The sequence below is a fragment of the Colias croceus genome, chromosome 24, assembly GCF_905220415.1.
Source record: "Colias croceus chromosome 24, ilColCroc2.1".
NCBI lineage: Eukaryota > Metazoa > Arthropoda > Insecta > Lepidoptera > Pieridae > Colias > Colias croceus.
Genome location: NC_059560.1, coordinates 5,765,347 through 5,786,789, shown reverse-complemented (window position 1 = coordinate 5,786,789; position 21,443 = coordinate 5,765,347). Strand labels below are relative to the sequence as shown.

General features: G+C 31.6%; 2 protein-coding genes across 9 annotated transcripts in view; one reads left to right on the top strand and one right to left on the bottom strand.

Moving 5' to 3' along the window:
- LOC123702860 (actin-binding LIM protein 2) overlaps positions 1-4,602 on the top strand; it is a 118,896-nt gene extending 114,294 nt beyond the window's left edge. For 4 of the 8 annotated variants that reach the window (XM_045650693.1, XM_045650692.1, XM_045650689.1 and 1 more), the window contains 6 exons: positions 14-87; positions 1,172-1,241; positions 1,652-1,669; positions 2,577-2,617; positions 3,178-3,375; positions 3,813-4,602. In XM_045650693.1, coding sequence (XP_045506649.1) covers positions 14-87; positions 1,172-1,241; positions 1,652-1,669; positions 2,577-2,617; positions 3,178-3,375; positions 3,813-3,926 — 515 coding nt within the window. In that variant the 3' untranslated portion in view covers positions 3,927-4,602. Of the gene's footprint in view, positions 1-13; positions 88-565; positions 646-1,171; positions 1,242-1,651; positions 1,670-2,576; positions 2,618-3,177; positions 3,376-3,812 lie in introns of all 8 variants that reach the window. The other 4 variants (XM_045650691.1, XM_045650687.1, XM_045650686.1 and 1 more) reach the window with 3 other exon arrangements.
- Positions 4,603-7,025: 2,423 nt separating this feature from the next.
- On the bottom strand, positions 7,026-16,461 carry LOC123702733 (delta(9)-fatty-acid desaturase fat-7-like). Its single transcript, XM_045650520.1, has 5 exons — positions 16,100-16,461; positions 9,326-9,456; positions 8,618-8,823; positions 7,963-8,145; positions 7,026-7,651 (listed from the first exon to the last, which is right to left on the bottom strand). The coding sequence occupies exons 1-5, from the start codon at positions 16,359-16,361 to the stop codon at positions 7,399-7,401; spliced, it is 1,035 nt and encodes a 344-aa protein (XP_045506476.1). The 5' UTR covers positions 16,362-16,461; the 3' UTR covers positions 7,026-7,398.
- Positions 16,462-21,443: the final 4,982 nt, after the last annotated feature.

The following is a 21,443-nucleotide window of genomic DNA, read 5'->3' as shown; positions in this document are numbered from 1 at the left end:
GTGTGTTGTGTAGTAATGTTCGCGCGAGGCGGGTCCGGCACGGGCACCCGCGCCAGCACGCTGCCCGCCGGGATGTCGCCGTGCAATGTGAGTAAGGGGGGAAAGGGGGGGAAATAAGGAGCAGGTACTTCGATAGCGGTAGGAGGGAAAGGGAAGGGAGGTAGATGCTGCTTCAATGTGTGTAGGGAATGACTGGACGTATGCATGTAGACTTCACGGAGACAATACGGAGTGACATTGCTGACGAGATATAAAACGCTGACAAAACTGAGACAAGTGTCATGAAATTTCCTTCTAGGAGAATCTAATTGAATAAATAAATCTTTGAGTTTGAGTTTGACATGGCTTACAACGCTGATCAAACATAACTATAGCAGTAAAGACGAAGTTGACTTACATTGCATGATTTTAGACATTTCTGACTAAATAAAATGACTTAATATGACTAATGACATTACTGACAAGACATAAAACGCTGACAATACATAAAAATCGCTGACGTCACATAAACGCAGTGGGTATAGACAGTTTAGAGTGAGTATGAGTACAGCGGCTAGTGTTGCAGTGGTGTCGTCGCTCCGGTCGGCGCCGCGGCCCGGGTACGGCCTCTCCGCCAGGTCGCACACCTTCTCGTCCAGCACCGCTGTGAGTACGCGTAACACTTGGGTTGTGAACTGTACAACGATATAGAGTTTTTGGTGGTTATTCTAAAGGGGTTAATTATGTATTATGTGTGTGTATTTTTGAAAAATTTTATAGGTTTTAAAAGTAAAAAGCCTCAAAACCTATTGAACTGTCAAAGTGTGTAAATACAAATAATATAATGGCTGTTTGATAAATGATGAATGAATATTCTTGTTAGAAATATTACTTGAATTTTAAGAAGATTCATTGTATCCCGGTATTATGGTAAAGTAGATGAGAAGCGTTAGGTCAGTTTAACATATCAACTAATCCAGACACTCGGCTGATTTTGGTATGTAATTTTGTACTAAAGCCTATTTTATCAAGTGAAGATATGCAAAGAACACAAAACTTGTAAAATTTGCTACCTACTAGAGAAATTTGCAATCAGAAAAAACATTTTTTGTTATTTTTTTATGTTTTTAGGTTTTACCCTCGATGTTTTTACTTATAAAAATTCTAATAAAAATTAATTTTATATTTTCAGGGTGACTTCACTTTCAGTGGCCTAGGCGACAAGACACACAGCACTGACTTCAGTAGCGGCAAGTCAGACAGTAAGTTGTCTTTTAAATATAATTAAACTCATCTAAAAGGAAAAATTATATTTTGGTATGGTATGCATAAAAAGCTGATTCCTCTAGATAAGTTAGATTATTTAAAAATTTGATAATATAGTCTGTAATATGTATAGAAATAGTTTTTATCATAGTGTAAGGTGAGCAACAAATTTGAATACAAATCACTCCACGTGTCTATAACTAATGTATATTGATACTATAGGATAAGTATAGGTATAGTAAAATGTGAATTTATAATAATATATTTTTCATAGTATATTATGTATAATTTTAATGAATACTTATAATAATGCAATAATAAACTTATTGTCATTACAAGTCACGGTCACCTTTTTTGCTGACTGTACATAGTTTTTGATGATAAATTACGTGTGTTACATGCGCAGTGCGGACGGATCTGTGCAGTAAGTAACGCGTGCGCCTCGCTTTCGTATTCAATACATTTTGAACCTTATCCCCCTTTAAATAAGGAATACATTCATTTGCAAGCGTAAGCGTGCACATGATACATGGCTTCAGTCCTCAGCTCAATTATCATGCTTTTTTACCAGTTTTTGTAATTTTTTGATTCTGACAGATGAGATTTTAATGGTGTCTTGTTGGTGAAGTTCAATAAGTATGTGCTAGTTAGTTAAGTTTTCGATCGTATTTCTTGTATAACCTCTTAGATATTAGATTTGATGGATATAATAAATATTGTTTTAATAATAATTTCGAACAGTTTGAAAACTAACAATTAATTTAATAACTTACAGTGAATTTGAATATTTCCAACTTATTGTTCAAATACCTACCTACCCTCTGAATATTCTAAGAAATGAATAAAATTAAAATATTAAATGAAAGAGAAGAATTGAATCAGGTCCTCTAGAAAAATATAACGTATTTTTTTAACTTTACCGACAAGATGCCAAAATATCTATAAATTCGTAATATACTTCCATTAAATAGTTGAGGCTTTACACGCTCTCCCCCCTGTATTTTCATCATTCGATTAAAAAAATAAGTGCGGCGCAGGCTTACTCACATCATGCTTAGCTCTAAGGTTTTTTGATATATTTTTTTCTATATGTTGATCAAGACAATTCAAAATAATTTAAAAAAGGCCTTAAAATCAGTGTTTATACATATAACATAATATAACCTTATAAGTTTTACTGAAAACTTGTAAAAGGCTAAATTTTCTTGTCTTGGTTATTAATATTTTTGTGTCGTTTTGGTCAACAAAGTATTTTTTTACTTTATAGAAATGTATTGCATGCATGAACTAATTTTGATTTTGTTAATAATTTAAACTTCTTCTTTTTGCAGTATCTGCCGGCTCCATAACAGACGTTGATAGGAGTGCTGTGGTAAGTTGTTTTATTGAAATAACACTTATTTTTTGTCTTTATCTATTAAACTATAGGAATAAATGTATTTGTTTTCAGTGCACCTTACATTTTTAAACGTGTTCTCCCTAAAAAGTTATAGAACTCTTTTTAAACTACTCATTTAATGTTAGTTTTGCCAAAAAAAAATTCAGGGGGTTTTGAAAATGATAGATTTTGATGCGCTCTTTTCTAATTTCCACTTTTCCACCTAGTATCTTTTCCATGCCCACCGCCGTTTTGAGAAAATGGCTTTAATATCTGTTACATTACGCCACTCCTTCGCTTACAGACACCGGAGGGCGATGTCCCTCTAAAACTCAGACGACAGAGGAAGGTGACCTCCTAATTTCTATAACCCATTACCAATTACGTCCTTCATTCGCCCACAGACAACAGACGAATTACCATTTGCGTCATTATTTCGCCCATAGACAACAGAGGGCGCTGACTCCCTAATGTCTATTCCTCATTACCAATCGCGTCATTCGTCCACAGACAACAGACGACGGTTTCTATAATACTCTTTCCTCATTCCACAGACAACAGAAGGCGGCGTGTTAGTACGCGGTGCAGCCGGCGGTAGCACGGCCGGGTCCCGCGCGGGCGCAGTCCGTCGCTCTCTGCCCAACATGGCCACTTCACATTTAGTGCACGAACCAGCCAAACTCTATCCGTACCACTTGCTGCTCATCACCAATTACCGCCTGCCGCCCGATGTGGACCGACTCAACCTGGAGGTGAGTGTAGATACACAAACACACAAACATTTACACACAGCCACAAATAGATGTTCACACGTACAAAGGACACATGTACGTACAGACACAAACACGAATACATGTTCACACGTATTAACATTCACACAGAAATACGCGCACATAAATACAGAGACACGTAAACATACATTATTAAACTAGAAGACGCATAGACCTGCACACTGATAAATACAGTTACGCACACGCATTATTAAAGACGGACATAAATATAGATTAGAAATTAAAACTATCGATAACCAACAACTTATGTTTAAATACTTAAGTAGTAAGTAGTAACTATCAAATAAATCTATTTTGTGTCAATTTTTTTTTATCTTCTCTATAAATTCTCACATTTACACTCCTTAAAAATCATATTTTTACACAATATTTGATACAAATTGTTTAATTAATTTCAGCGCCATCTATCGGACGCGGAGTTCGAAGCGATCCTGCAGTTCTCCCGCGCGGAGTTCTACCGCCTGCCGCAGTGGCGTCGTAACGAGCTCAAGCGACGCGCTAGACTGTTCTAGATACATGTCTCGTACACGTATGACATGTGGCACGTACACGTGTAACATGTGGCACGTACGCGTGTGACTTGTGGCACGTACACGTGTAACATGTGGCACGTACACGTGTGACTTGTGGCACGTACACGTATAATACGTGGCATGTACACGTATAATAGTGGGCTCGTACACGTGTAATATGTAGCTTCGTGTGACACGTACATGTATAATATATAGCTCCGTGTGACACGTACGTGTAAAATGTGACACTAATGTAATTGCAGTTTCGTTTAGAGTAATAAATTGGTTCGTATATGGGAAATTTGGATATGGAAAATAAAATATTTATCTGAAATGTTTAATGTCATCTTAATAAAGTTTAAATACAGTTTGATCCAGCAGCGTTTTAATTGGATTTAGTATCAGATAATTTGTTGTTGTTGTTGGAGATAGAAGAAAAGAGAAATAGTAGGTGAATTAAGGTCTATTGATTTTTAATTTCGGATGTATTTTTTTATTATCAACAAAATACTTTTTGTTTTAAGACGGCCCTTTGCGGTGCATATCAAAGATAAATTTTCTTAAGTTGTGTTTCTTAAGGAGTGTTTAAATTACATTGTAGTAATTGCAGAGTTTTGTAACGTTTTTAAAATTAAAAATGTAAAAAAAAAACTTGCAAGTATACTCGTTTCGATAGTGCAATTACATGAGTGATTAGAAATGTATGTCCAGTCCCTAGAAATTAATTCTATTCCTTTTTCTTACGGAACGTAGGATTATGACGTCACATAGAAGTTATGTCTGAGTTATACTGTCCTTGAGAAAAAGGAATAGTTTAACAAAATAATAATATTTAACTGGCGTTTAAGCGGGGCAAAGTTCAATCTACAAATACTGCCCTCGAATCATCTCGGGATTATACAAATATATAGCAATTTATATGAAAAGTTCTTTATAATTGTTACTTCACGTCTCCCGTCACAAACACAAGTTGTGATGATTTTATTTTTATTTAATTTACTATTTTATGTTGGCAATTTGTTACGCGTAATTTTATCCTATGACTTTTAAGACGTAGCGTGGTTCTATTTAATTTATAATAGTTTTAATCATAGTAATATATTGATGATATTATAATAAATTTCACATAATAATGCGTGATGTGTGATTGACTTGGTGTAACGGTTCATAGAACGTTCTCGACGGATCGGCTTGCCACGTTTTAACTCGGTTTCCTCAATTTTAGATCTTTTGGGACAATTATAAAACATCTTACCAAGTTTGTTTTCATTTTAGATTTATATTTCCTTCGTTATCTACTCCAGAATTACAATAATTTTACAATTTTAAATAATTAGTAACATTTTTTATATATTTTATTTTTATTTTACGGGATTTTAAAGATGCATAACTAATTTATTTCCGCCTAAAGTCAAACGGCAAGCCGAGATGTCGATTCTAGTTACGAAGTAACATAATAATATATAATATACATCGATGCCTTGTATGAATGTATAGCAAAGTATACAGTGCGAGCGACGCGTTTACTGTAGTGAGAACCAAATATATAGATAATATATTATATTATGTATATGTAAGATTATCGTATTTTTGCGTTAGGTAGCTATGTAGCGGTGCGGGAACATTGCGTATATATGTAGGCGTAACTGGCAGCTGAGGTTTATGTTGAACGTCGTTTAACTAACGATTTGTGGGTTGTGTGAGATGGCCCTTAACGCTCACATTTTGCTACATAAAAAGAACTAATAATATAAACTGAAATAAAACAAATGAAGTGAATAATTGAGGAAATAATCGACGTGTGTGTAACAATAATTATTCGTTCATGTCATTGTTTCTAATTGGTTTAATTAACAATGTAAAGTGAATAAACGACAATAAGCCTAATTAAAAAATGTTTTCCACAAAACAAAGTCAATGTTATTGTCACGTAAAATAATCTCTCGTTTGCATATTTGAATACCAACAACTTTATTAACCACGTCATTTGTTTGTATTTATTAGTTATTTTAATATTATTCAATATATGTTTGGTTATTTGCGTATGTGTGCGTTAAGGGCAATGTGTACTCGTTCCTATCGCGCGTGTGTGCGTGCGTGTATGTGTGTGTGCGTGTAATTACGTCGTTGTTTTTAATTTTATTATAGCCAGATATTATTTTGGTTGCAATATACATAATAATATGTGTGTAAAGGGAAATTTTAGTATTTTTTCATACGGCTTGTGCGTTATATTCTATAGATTAAGTGATATAGTGTAAGTATAGATAGATTACATACAATTTGAAATGCCTAATTCGTTACCATTTAACCGACTTGCATCGTCGTCACGTTGCTGGTAATAGTTTTGCGTTCTATGAAATCGGAAATGTTCGAGAAAAAAGTTTTAAATAATTATTTCCGATTGGAAATTCCATTTTTGAGAAAGAATTAATCAATAGTTTCAATAGACAATCTCAATGGAATCCAATTTAAATTTAAATGTTAGAGCTTAGAGATTGTATAACATTTTATCGTTAATATTGTATAACTTTTTCTAAATTAATTACAGCTTGTCTAGTTTGTATGAATAGCGAGCTTTCCGTGAAATTATATGATTAAATGTAATGTGTTCTGTCTCTTTCTGCCTTTTGACCAATAGTTTGAGAGTGAAGGAGACAAAACATTAATTGAGACTTTAAGAAGAAATTGTAAAATGAACGCATCGGTGTCTGCTATTCTGTGTAGATGAGTAATATCAGTGACTTTGGTGTAAAGACTATGCTTTTAAAGTAATTATATTGCATTTCCAAGCTTTTGTTGTTTTATTTGTTTTCCTCCATTAGGGTAAACTATGTACCTAGTATTTTTTATTGGAAATTTCGCTTCTCTTTTTCCTTAAAAAATAAGAACCTTAGATTATTTAACTTAATGTCTTTCTTGTATATTATTTATCATCATACCAAACTCAAAAGAAATTAGCAACACATAAAAATGTGTCTAAAAGAAGATACATATATTAAAAATAGTGAATCTTGGAGTAACTCTATTTTATGCCTCATCATTACAATTACCTTAGCTCATTATTAAAGGTCTTAAATAATTAAATCAAACTAAATATATTTAAAATAATGTTTAATGCAAACAATATAAATAATACCTTATCAAAACCATTTTACACATTCGAATGATTTCATCTAAAGACTTATCAAAATGATAAATTATCTACAAACACTAAGCAGTCATTGACTAAGATATACCTAATACGCATCTCAATATTCTATTTAAAAATAAATGAAACATAAAAAAAGTAAAAATTATTGCTTTTTTTCTTTGATTACTTCTAAAATAATCTCAAATGAAAATATAAAGCGCAGCAGCACAAATCCCCAAAATATATATGCTACGTTTCCACCGAGTTCTATGTGATAATGCGATATTTGTACTTTCAAAATATATAAATAATTAGGTATACATAAATAATAAATAAACACTAAGACGTGAGCAGTTTTCGACTCGATCTTTCGCCGAGTCTATCACACGTGTCCTTAATGAGAGAGGCAGATGCCTCCTTAGTTTCATACACTAGTCCTAGCCACACGAATAAATCCAATAGCAATGTGGTTAAGCTAAAAAGAGCATTTTCAGTGGACTTATAGTCCCAGGGGAAAGTGTGGTGAAAGTTATGTGACCCTTCGCCCAAGGTTATCATTGAGACGCCATGGTTGTTCGTTGCTTTGATGTGTCTGAAAATAAACGATTATTTATTTTATTGGTTATTTTTACAGAAATTAATAAAGTATATTATATTTCTTTTCATGCTTCTTTGAAGTAGGTATAAATTCTAGGCAATCTTTTTTATTGGATATTTAGTTTTTAATTTTTATAGCTTCATGAGACCTATTTAAATGGAATTTTTTAAGAATAGACAAAATTCGATTACGAGGCGGGATTCGAACCCTGCGAACCTTTGAATTATGTAAGCATCAAAATTCCTTAAAAAACCAATTGAAGCACAAAACATTATATAAATACTTAACTACCTAAATAAACTTACTTGTTGTATGGTCGATCACCGAAGAAATGGGCAAAGCTATTTACAGACCATGTTCCGTGAAGAATCAACATAAAACGGAACATTGTTACAATGAACGCGGCAGATAAAGTTTCTCCGGCCAGCCACATTGGTAGAAGTGTCGGTACTACAAAACACCATACTGTTTTCATTATCGTGAAATGCCTGGAACATACATAGTTTTATTAATCGTCCGCGTTTTCAAAGAAAATCCAGTATAGTTTCCGTTCCTGTGGGATTTCCGGAATAAAAAGTAGCCTGTGTCTTATTCTGGGTCTTCTACTAACATACGAAATTTCATTGTAATCGGTTGAGTAGGTAGTATTTGCGTGAAAGAGTATAAAAACATAAAAATATAAATATATATATACATATGCTATATAAACATCCATCCATCCATAACATTTTACAATAAAACGATAATTATACCTACTTAGTTACAGAGAAATTGAGTAGCCCTTTACATTCAAATCAAGAAGGAATTTTGAGAAGTAAAGATATTTGCGAATCCTTCACTAAGTAAATATAAATATAAGTATATGACTTGGTTATGAATTGGTCATACGAATATTACCAATTTTGCATAATTTGTAGCAAGATTTTTCACATCTAAAAAAAAGACAATAAACTAGCTTACTTGTCAAAGTACACCAGCCAGGGGTCACCGGTGATATCGCTCATGTCGAGTTTCGCGCCCTCCGCTAAGACATCGGGATGTTTCTTCATCATCAGCCAGCCCACGTGGGTGAAGAAGAACCCACGGGTAGCGTCGTGAGGATCGGACGAGGTTTCTGTCTTCTTATGATGCACTCTGTGGTCCCGGACCCAATCGTAAATTGGGACCTGTGGAATATATTGATGTACTGAGATTTTTGGGTTACAATGACTAATTAAGTCAATTTTTCTGATAGTGGTCAACATCATTATTACTTCTTAACACCTATACTTGGAACATTTAGGAAGAGGCCTGACTTGCTCTGCCCTAGGCAGATCTAACATCTATCTAACATCTAAGTTTGTATGGATATATGGATGTTTGTTACTCTTTCACGTAAAAACTACTGAATGAATTTGAATGAAATTTAGCACACATATAGAGGGTAACTTGGATTAACACATAGGATAGGTTTCATCCCGGAAATCCCACGGGAACGGGAACTATGCGGGTTTTTCTTTGAAAACGCGGGCGGAAAGCTAGTTATCAATAAGAGAGTCGTACTTAGATACCAAAAATTGAATAGGTACCTAGTTACTCTACAATTTTTCAGTCAAGTTTTTTTATATCTCTATCTACCATAAATATTAAGTCCTATTTGAGGGAAATTTATAGAAATTATATTATTACCTGACCGCAAGCAGCATATCCTATTAACATAAGAATCTTCACAGGCAGTTTCGCTTTGAAAGCCCGATGAGACCAATACCGATGTATCCCCGCAGTCAGGCCAAACCCTGATAATATGTAGTATGCAAAACCTGGATCAAAATAAAACTAAAGTTATCCTATGTTAAAGTTATTTTAATTAAAGTTATTTCATTTGTGGATGTAGGTATGTATTAAATTTTGGAGAAAATATTCTAATGCACCACTTATTTATAAAATATACAAATATATTTCAATAATTATGTAACACTGACTACTGTATAGACAATAGAAAAATATATAATAAAAAGTTAGGTAAGTTAGCACGTAGTTTGCATTTCAATCATTTCTATCGTGTATCTAAATTATAAACATTCATGACACAACGTAACGCAACTCACATGTGACTACTTTAGTATTATTTAGATCCCACCAAAAACATAAATGTAAAAATTGGAGCCGAGTTCAATCGTTGACTTAATTTGCCAAAAAAAGAAATGAGATCTAAATGTGTGCCAAGTTCTGCAGACAGTCCAGAAATTTATTTACAAAGATGTATTAAGTTCTTAGGTTGACTGAAAACTCAATTGTTTTATTTTCCCTTAGAGAACAATGTTTATTCCAAAATATAACTTTTTTAATTTTAATAATATAATTATTTTCACAAAGCAAATAACTAATGACCTATTGAACCCCATAATTTGATGAGGCTAGTTTTTAGAACCTCACAAAATATAAACAGTATGTAAAACTAGCCTCATCAAATTATGGGGTTCAATAGGTCATTAGTTGTTTGCTTTGTGAAAATAATTATATTATTCAAATTAAAAAAGTAATTATATTATTCAAATTAAAAGAGTAATTTGGTTTATATAACTTAAATAATTTTCGAGTTATAAGGGGGTGAAAAGTGGCTCGAAATGGTTCGTGTAAATATACACACGGCTGCTGCTCGCCAGTTCTCTTCGCTTGAACTCGGCTTGACACGCTGCCGCGTGTCTAGATAAAAAAATTCTACTTATTGAAATTACATAGACGTCAATTGGTTCTATGCATTTGTTTACATAAATAAATATAAATGATTTAAATATTTGACCCAATGCTAATTTGATTTACATTTCCTTCATGAATATTTTTTTAGGTGATAAAAGATGTAAGTCCAAGTTGTCTTTGCATAGGTAATTTAATTTTCGGAAGAAAAAACTTTTTGTAGTAGGTAATTTGATTGATTGTTATTCATATTTAATTGTTAATTAGCTAAATCATTATATAGCTACCAAGTATCCTCGAGATTACTTGCATTCTGTATGATATATGTATATTTTTCAATAAGCCCAGTAGGTACCTTAAAACTCAGAAGTGTAAATTATTTCTATAATCAACAATTTAAATTTTAAATTCTTAAACAATAAGTAAGTACATAAAATCGATCACAATGCGGGATTCGAACCCGCGTCTTTTACTGTACCGTAGTCGGCCACCCGTAGATAACAAATAAAATTGATTATTTATAAAGGTGTATATAATATAAGTATGTATGTAGATATTTATGTATATGGTGTAAATAAAGAATATTATATAGATATACTAAAATTATGGAGAACAGTCGATATTTTTTTTGTTTATTTAATAACAATTAAACCACATCGAATCAGACCCTGAAAAATGAAAGGGTTCTATTCCTGAGCATACTCAAGCGTAAGAGAAAAAAAAGACTCGATTAGTAAAGTATTTCGGTCGCTATCGTGTTAACAAGAAAATCCTCCGCACATACAGACACACGGACGTCCAAGACAGAACTTTTTTAAACTGTTTTTTAACTAGTTTAAATAACAAAAATGACATCAAAAATATCATGAATGTTAAAAATAGTGTTTTTTCTTAATATGTGTGTGTATGTATTATCTTACAAGTGCAATGTATGATACATAAAGACATTTTAAGTTTGAAAAATCAGATGATTTGCGCGAAGTGACAGTAGTACCCACCTCAACGCTTCGCTTATGAGGCGTGCAAAAGTACAAGTAGTACACACAGACACAAAACTTCGTACCTATATCTTAATTGTTGATAGTACAAATATTATTTAAAAAAATAAAAATAACTTAGCGACAGGTAATGAACATATTCCGAATTGGAATATATTAAATCGATTTACCTACGTGTTTATTTATTAATCAAGACAAAAGTACGCATTGTAATCTGTCATCACGTTTCTCTTGTTTGTTCTTGAGAAAAACGTGATCCTTGTTGTGTGACTGATTTGTGATCGTCATTACACAAGGCCACATCATATTTGAGCTATACGTGGTTATGCGTAACTTAGGTATAACCGACCTATGACATCGAGCGTCATCTTCAAGCCCATTCATGGCCTACCTAGTCCACATGTTGAGGACTTGTTGTCAACATGTTGACAGCATCGCGTGAAAATATGGACCTTCTGCACAATGGGCAGCGTCGGGCGAGTAGGCAGTCACGATAGTGATTATCACGACGGCCGATCATAGAAATTTGACTCTCTAGGGCCTAAATGTTTATGATCACCCGTCATCGTAGATTTTTATTCATAGTCGCCGTATTGGCGACAAACATCGATGATCCTTTGTTGGGCCAACGCTGCCCATTATGAAGAGAGCCTATTCTATAATGGGCCCTCGTTGATAACGCATTTTGAAATGTTTTCGCTAAGAGCGTCAATATTAAAACAAAGTTTTCATGAAGTTGCACATTAAATATTTTCTACGAGGCCTTTTATCACCGATTAGCTTTTAATCTCTACTTACTATATCCGTGAAGATGCTTCTCCAGTAGAGTTATGTTTCTATTGACCGTATTAACTTTTCTTTTACCTCTTATTATTTACTAGCTTACCGCCCGCGGCTTCGCCCGCTTTATCTAAAATCTAATAAATTATATACTAAAACCTTCTTCTTTAATCACTCTATCTATTAAAAAAAACCAAATCAAAATCCGTTGCGTAGTTTTAAAGATTTAAGCATACAAAGGGACATAGGGACAGAGAAAGCGACTTTGTTTTATACTATGTAGTGATTTATTTAACACTTCAATAAAGTTGTACAGACAGGAGACCTTAGAGCTAATCACAGAAAAAGACAGAGTACAACTTATTTGGCGGCCTTATCACTTAGAGCTGTTGATCTCTTCCAGGCAACCACGGTAAAAGGTAAGCTAGCAAAAGAGCTTCCTATGTCCCGGAATCGTTTTATTTATACATATTATGTGCCTATCCAATCTTTATGAGAATTTCTTCTTAGCATTATGTATTTTAAATAGGTACATATTTTGCGTTTTAATTTTATTTCAAAGTTTAATGGTTTTAACCTCAACATATATAGTTTGACATGTGAGTATTAATTGCTATTATTTACCTAAAGTGGTCTATGAACAATGAAACAATTAAAACATTGTTTTTTGTTTACAATATTGAAGTCTTTATTGAAATTTACATTAGACAACATTGTCTTTCCGAAGTTCCCAAAAACTGAGTTTTTGATTTGACTATTTTTTTGTTATAAATTCGTGGCCATTCAACCGATTGACTTAATCCTTGATTTTGTATTTGATATAAAATTTTATAGTTATTTTAGAATCTGGAACCTCAAGGAACGTCGATAACCTCTTTTCTATAAAATATTTATTGTTGTAAATAATTGTACACGCTTCTTCCGTATTGCGCTATAATTCTTCCATATTGCGGTTTAAACAGAACTTAATTATCATAAAAAAACTGACCACCATCGAAATGTCAAAACTAGACAAAATATATTTATATGAAACATATATAAACTGGAATTCTTCTTCTTCTTCTTCTGTTTTGAAGTCGGTTAAACATATGTCTATTGAAAACAAAAAAAAGTTTTTTCAAATTTGACCAAAACTATACAACGCAAAAATACACGTAAATAATTATGTTCGACTGATTTATATTCAAACTAATTGACTGAATTAAATGAAATAGGTACATTTTATTCATATTCATTAATGGAATTACGTGTGTAGTAAATTTTTAAATACAATATCTACGTTTTGCAAAAATATTTTTATTTGCATTTTAATTAATAAAAATCCTATATTAATTACTCCCGTGATTGAAATGAATCTAATGATACCGCATACATATTTTTTTAAAGGGAAATTTAGAAAAAATATTATTATGTCTTTATCCCGTGGGACTTTTAGGATAAAATGTATCCTATGACACTCCCGTAATCAAGACAAATCTAACGATACCTCATACATCAAAATCCATCAAGCCGTTTAGGCTACAGGTGGTCACAAAGGAAAAGACATACATACATACTTACATACACTCGAAAAACATTACCCTCCTTCTTTGGCAGTCGGGTAAAAAATCGGTTAAGTGTGAGTCGGACGAGCGACAAATTTAAATTACCCCTTACACGCAAAATGTTATTATTAATTATAATATTTTAAAATGCATCTTATTTTATTCTTGTGATAGCGTTGCCCTATTATATTGTGTTTTTATATCAAATTGAAAATAAATTATAATAAATCTGTAGAAGGGTCAATTCTGTACATTGAAAATATTGAAAAAATAAATAGCAGGGGGAGTTACTGGATCGATACCAAGCCCAAATACGTAATTAAAATAATTTTTGTCTGTCTGTATGTTCAGGCATCACGTGAAAACTAACGGTTCTAAATAGTAGAAAAAAAATCTTAATTTTTCCGCGCGGACGGAGTCGCGGGCGGAAGCTAGTTTGAAAATATGTCTATATGTCTGTACAGTACTCCAAAATTAATAATGCGCATGCAAATCTTCGCTAATTGTCGTATTTCCAAAATGTATTTATTTTACTAAACAAATTTTACTAAATTATGCATGAAGAAAATGTATTTAACCACTCTATATACATATCGTCTTCGGACGCTCCGGGAATATGTCAGTTACCGAACTGTGACGAAGATTTCTATGCGCATTATCACTTTTGGAGTACTGTACATCAAGCAAAAATTTGTATAAAATCACGTTTCATAAATCTTAAATACTCGTTTTACTCTCATTCAATTATTATTATTCTTTTGTGAACAAGAATGCTTAGGTTCTGTCAATGTTTCAAGCGTCCTACGTGTTGCTGTTAATATCCAGCAAAAAAAGTTTTTCGTTTCGAGTTAGTTGTATGGGAGCCCCCTTAAATATTTATTACTGTTGCTACAAGCGGCATAAGCGACAGAAATTATTAGATACATTATTAGATCAAATATTTCTAACACTTTATAATTACATATTTTTGAAATTATAATTATAATTAATCTAAGATCATATAAAAAATTGTTATACGTTATAACTATAACAAAATAACTAATATATTTTTAATAGTTGCTGTTTATTATTGTACTCTTTCTAGATTTATTTTTGCAAAATAACCAGAGAATTTTAGATGGGCGTAGTTTCGGAAAATTGTAAATAATACTTTAAAATATCGTTTTATTTTACGTAACGTTAAGGTAGTGTAAGAAAATACACAGGTTCGATACTTATATTTTTTCAATCAATAACTAGTTACGTATTTATCTCACATTATTGTATTTAACCCTTTACGAAACGAACGTCTTTCAGAATTACCCAGTACACCTTAAATAATATATAATTCAAATTCAAATTTAAATTCAAATAATTTATTGCTTACTAACCAATTTACATATTAGTAACCTTATACAGGTATTGCAATACAATCATAATGTTATATTTAAATTACATAATATTATCTCATACAATTAAATTTGACAATAATTAGATTACAAAAATAACAAAAATAATGTACAATTTATATATGTCCGGAATTACACAATTACGTTTAGTTTAGTTTCAATTACATTTATTAGGTATATGAGATTGGAAAGACTCGCCAATAAACATGTACCACGTGTACAACTATAATTATATATAAATGTTACACACTCGCACATTTCGCAGGCTACGCTTCGTAGCACTTGCTACGGTTCTTGCTACGGATCCCGAAAAACGTCGCAGTATTATAGAATGTAGAACCACCATCCTGTTACAAATGACCCGAAATTTTGTGTCAGTGTTTCGGGTCATTTGTAACAGGATGGCGGTTCTACAGGGGTCTGAGTACGCAATGACAAAAAGAAAAATGATGGTCAGAACGCTGATACCGGATACCTTAAGATACTGTAATATTTTATATAAGAGAATCTTAACATACGCGCTTTAGTTTAAATGCATAATTCATTGTATTCATTCACACAATACACAAGTAATTCAAATGCAAATTAATATTTATTACGAACTAGCGGTCCACCCCGGCTTCGCCCGTGGTACATGTTTACGTTTTCTCTATATAAGATCCATCCTCGTACTTCAAGAAATATAATAAAAAAAAAAATTATAGAAATCGGTTCAGCCGTTCTCGAGTTATGCGCTTACCAACACATTTTGCGATTCATTTTTATATTACGAATAGGTTAAGAAATTACAACTTAAATAAATATAATAATAATTTTAAATATTTAAAATTTACCTATAAAACAAATGATAGAAAACCCATGATACAACAGGAGCCATAGAGAAGATATAAATAAGAGATTGTTTTTTTTTTAATTTTGCAATATACCTACTATCATGGCAAAACTAAAAATCTCAAATTATATTTTGTTTTTAAAATTTGTATTACAAATTCTGCTAGAAAATAAAAGAACTAATTATCTAATAAAATGGCCTAACTATTAAGCAAAGGTACTCACCAATCAGCCATGTCTGTAACTTTATGCGATTTCCATTAGCGAAGAAGTAATATACAAATGCGATCAATACAGCATGTAGTGTGAAAATAGATACTACATTTAACCAGATAATCGGTGTGAGATACCCCATTCTTTTCTCCCATCTTCGAATCGGCGCCCAAAACTCAGATTCTTTTGGTAAAAGACTATCGTAAAAATCTTCTTTATTCTTTCTCTCGAGGTCTTCTGGTTTATGTCCTTCGAAAGGTTTTAAGTCCTCCATTTTATGTCTGTAATTGACAATATTATCTAACTAAGATTAATATTATTATTTAACTAAAGATAATTTAACCGCGCGGTCTATCGTGAAACTAACTAATTATGATCAACGATATGTTTATATAGGTACGTACAGCACACACGTATATATAGCACACCAGCACATTATTAGCGTATTTTAAGAAATATGTGAATAAAATTTTATATAGGAGTTTGAATATGGACGCTTGTTAATTAATAAAAAAAATGTTAACAAATGAGCATAGATTTCACAGACGGTTGCGCTTTCTGGAAACGCCTCTGGATTAGAGCAAGATTGTTATTAGCATTGTAAGTCAATTCTTTGGTTTTTTTTAAGGCGTTTTTATGTTTTGATAATCGCAAACCGTGTCGCAATTCTGTAACTCAAATGATTTTTGGCTGAAAACTTGAATAAAAACAATAGAACTTGGATTTGAAACAGACGTGGTAAAAATTGAATGAAATTTACGTGTACATATTTGGATTATTAGAAGATCGTATGTCTTAAAATATATAAGGACTACTACTAAATATACTAGGACTAAATAGATAAGGATTCTAAAAAAAACATGTAGGTAGGTAAATAGCACAGCAATGCGTCATACTTATTACGTATTATCGCGGCCTATACGCAATCAAACTATAGGCTCACATTTTATTATTAACGACTAACCAATCTTTCTATACGCACAACATTAGATATATTAAAAAATAATCGACTCGAACCCACTTCGTTGAGCGTGAAATAATACGCTGTACGCATTAAAACATAACAAAAAAATTTGGTTGATGATTAATGTACTTTTTGGAATATTTAAAATTATTACCCTACAGCCTACTTAAATAACAATATTACAGAATACAGAATTAGAATTACCAGTGAATGAACCTACACACGTATTATATGTTAAATTGAAAATGTTTTGAAATTCATAGGACCTTTTAAAGCAACGACAGATTTTCTTACTGGCTGCGATTCTTCAATGTAGAAAGCCGCTTTACGATGTGGTAAATTTTTTTGACGTGTCGAATTATATTTGGGCGTTTTATAAAGGAAGTCTAGTTCATAGTTGAATGAATAATATATTTATTATAATTTAATTAATTCTACGGATTTTTAACATGAATCGATTGAATATTTTGCATTGGAGATTTTATTTCTAGAGATAAATCGATTGACTTTTTTGCATTGGAGATTATACCTAGTCGTCTTATCTATACATAATTATTTTTTTCTAGACATATTCCTTATTAAATCTAGTCATTAGAATTAATCTCCGAATTAATGACACATGTATCGAATAAATTTTTAATGTATGGTTAATTAACCTTGCAGTCTTATTTTAGTTGAAGAAATAGAACTACCTAGTACATTTTTTATTATTTTTTTTTTTAATCAATTTATCGGAAAACATTTCGTTCACTCGATATACGTCGATATACATATTTTCTCCTAATTATAAAATTTTGGTTTTAGCAAATAAAATTTACTATGAACGCACTAATTGTGCACTAATCCTGCTGTGGGATCTTAGACTATAGATGAATATAATATATGACTATATTAGATAACTTATATAAATATTCTTTGGAATTTATCTCATAAATTCAAATTAATTATTGAAGAATACATTTTTGAATAAATCTTAAGACATAAAAAGATACTCTTGATTCTTGCCTCTAAGTAGATTGAAGTTTTTTAAGAACTTTAAAATATAATTCTGTACCTATTTATGATGGAGAAAAACGAAAGAGCAGAATAATGTTGATTCATTAAAAGTTTATATCGATATCAATTTAATACGTAATATATAATTAGGTAATTAATATATAATATGTACCATATTAATGAATAGGTATCAATATTTGAATGAATATTAGACAACTAAAACTATAAATAATATAATAATTTTTAAACTAAATAATTTTTTAATGAGTATTTTTTTATATAGGCTTGATACTGTAAAGTTTTCTTAAAAATAATTTTGATTAGGTACTTAGTTACCAATTCATAGTTAAAAATACAGCCGAATATAAATCAAGATATTTGCTTATTCAATCACCAAATATTGTCTGACTAAATTGGTAAATAATAACATGGAAAATTATCTATAGTTTTTGTTGGGTGAATATGAATATGAACTATATGTACCTACTACTATGTACCTACAAATATTTTTGAATTTATTCTTCTTTTATATTTTTTACCATTGTTTTTATTATAGTGAACTATATTAACTGGAAGCGTTTTTAAAAAATATGCACAGGTATTCTTAGTTACATTACATTAATTTTACATTTTCCTTGATCGTAATTTTAGTTGAATTTATGTAGTTATTTACTTGCACAAAATACATTTTTGAAATAACCGTACAAAGTATTAAAAAATAAACGTTTGCGCAGATTAAAAATGAAGACCGAAATTATTTATTACTTTATTTAGAACCCAGTTATAAATAGAGACTATTTCCATAATGCCTGCGGATTATGCATTAATTATACATAATACAAGTAACAAGGTGAATCTAAATAAATGATTCTGTTGTATATTTAGAACCACATTCTCATAATAGCAACATGTTCTAATAAGATGACAAACTGTATTTAGAAATAAAACTTTTAACGGATTTTTACGTAATTCATTAGATAATATTTAACAGTTTAGTATTTTACGTGGTCAAAGGCTGGCTGAACCACATTGCTAGCCCTGACATAGATTCAACTGTCTGGGGCCTTAGACAAAGTAACAATTACAAAACGATAACGAAGTTAGAAATCGCAAAAATGTATGGGATTGACATTAGATAGACCACGTGATCTAACGCGGCGTATGTCAATCCCATACAATTTTGCGATTGCCGGGCCTTAGACAAAGTAACAATTACAAAACGATAACGAAGTTAGAAATCGCAAAATTGTACGGGATTGACGGCCCCAGTAGTATTCTAACCGTTATCTAACTAGATTATTTTGCACGCATTGTTACAAAACAAATTAGCGTGATTATACGAAAAATAATTGATTTACGTTCGCGACACGTGGAGACAAAGCTGAAATACGTGAGATAAGACGACTGCGTACTTGTGTGCAAATAAATTTTGTTATTAATTAAGTTATAATATATTATGTATAAGTAGTAGGTATGTACTGGTAAAAGCACAGAAAATATAATACTATACGTAAAAGTATAATGTAGTTTTTACCTATAAGAAGAAAACAAACACGTTTTATTACGTAGATTTAATTTTTTTTATTGTCATCAAGCCTTGTCAAGTGTACAAAGTTTATTAAATCTGACCGTTAAATGCATTCCAACTGGCCGACGCGGACGCCCCGTGGGCCGTCCAAGATATCGATGGAGCGATGCAACAGTAGCCGATTTACGCAACTTGGCAAGAAACAGCATGCGATCGAGGAAAGTGGCGAAAACTCGTGTCGGAAGCAAATAATCTGTTTGGGTTGCCGAGCTGGTTAAGTAAGTAAGTTAAAAGGGAGTCAAAATAGAGTCTTAAGGTGTCAATTACATACATACAGGTGACGTTAATAAGCGTGGTCATAACTTACCAATGTTAGAATAAGTTACCGCTTGCAGCATGCAGCAGCACAACTACAGTGTATCACTGAATATTAACTACATTATTTTAAGCTTATTTTATTAATATTATTTTATTCACTTAAGGAATTATTAGATATACAAATATCTAATAATTCCTTAAGTGCATAAAATTTTCCATAAAATAAATTCGTCTAATAAAAACGGCAAGTTTGTATTGACCTACCTACCTAACGTGGAACAATATTTTATTTGCTAAACATATTATATGGTAATATGGTATTACTCACAAAACAATTTAAACACAGTCTAACTTTAAACCAGGGATCTGTCACTTTAATAGTTGTCTATGTGAAATATGACAAAACCAGATAAAAGAGAACCCGCGCTTAAAGTTAAATCCTGTCTAAAGTTTTTGTGGTAAATCAGATAATGTTGTGATCTTACAATATAATTCTAAGTAGATACATGTTTTCATAAAGTACACAAGGCAATGTACTCCTAATTAAAAATTATACCTAACTATACAAAAAAACTTTTTTTTTCCAGCCTATAGATATTATCTATGTACGAAGTACCCTGTAAAATTTGCAAAAAAGTGCAACATATTTTGGCATTTAATAAGTCTAAGATCCGAAACTAAATCGACCTTCACCGGCGCAGGGTGATAATATATTGAGACCTATTTTATAATGAATTTAGTCTGTTAAAATGTATTAAAAATGGGTTTGTTGAAAAATCCTGGACAGGATATGTGATATGATTGGAAAAAACACTTTTTTTTTTTTTTTTTTTTTTTTTTTTTTAGTTTAGTTATTTATTTTATTTATACAATACAATAATACAATTCATTATAACTTAAATTAAACTGGCGCAAACATAATCTCTTTAGAGATTTACCGCGCGCCAGCGCCGTCGACATACAAAATAAAGATACGATAATATTGACAAACAATAATACAACATTATTACATACATTCATTTACAGAACCAACAAAAATATTTCGCAACATCCAAGTACATCCTTTATCCAATGATCGCAGAAAACAACACTCGTGGGTAGAAACAAAAAAGAATGATCTAAGTACGTCTTATCGCAACTGCGGTCTGCACTCCGCACCCACAGGGTGTTGATTTTCGTTTACAGTTAATTAGTTTATAAATTGAATGAAATTTTCTACACAATTATAATACGTCAGTAGATAATGTATGTGTGTATTTATGTATATATACACATATACACACACACATTATGGCGTTAGTCTATATTATACATAATTTTTAAACATGTTCGTAATTATGAATATTTATCAATAATTAATTTTTCATAGTAGTTTTTTAGTTTTATTTTAATATTTTTATTTGTTAGTGTATCTTTGAGTGTTTTAGGTAGTCTATTTATTAAGTTAGGAATTACGTAGTTCAAAGTTCTCTTTCCATAAAGGTTATTATAGCTTGGTAACTGTAGAACTGAGAGGTCCGCCCTACGAACTGAATAATAAGAGTGTTTTA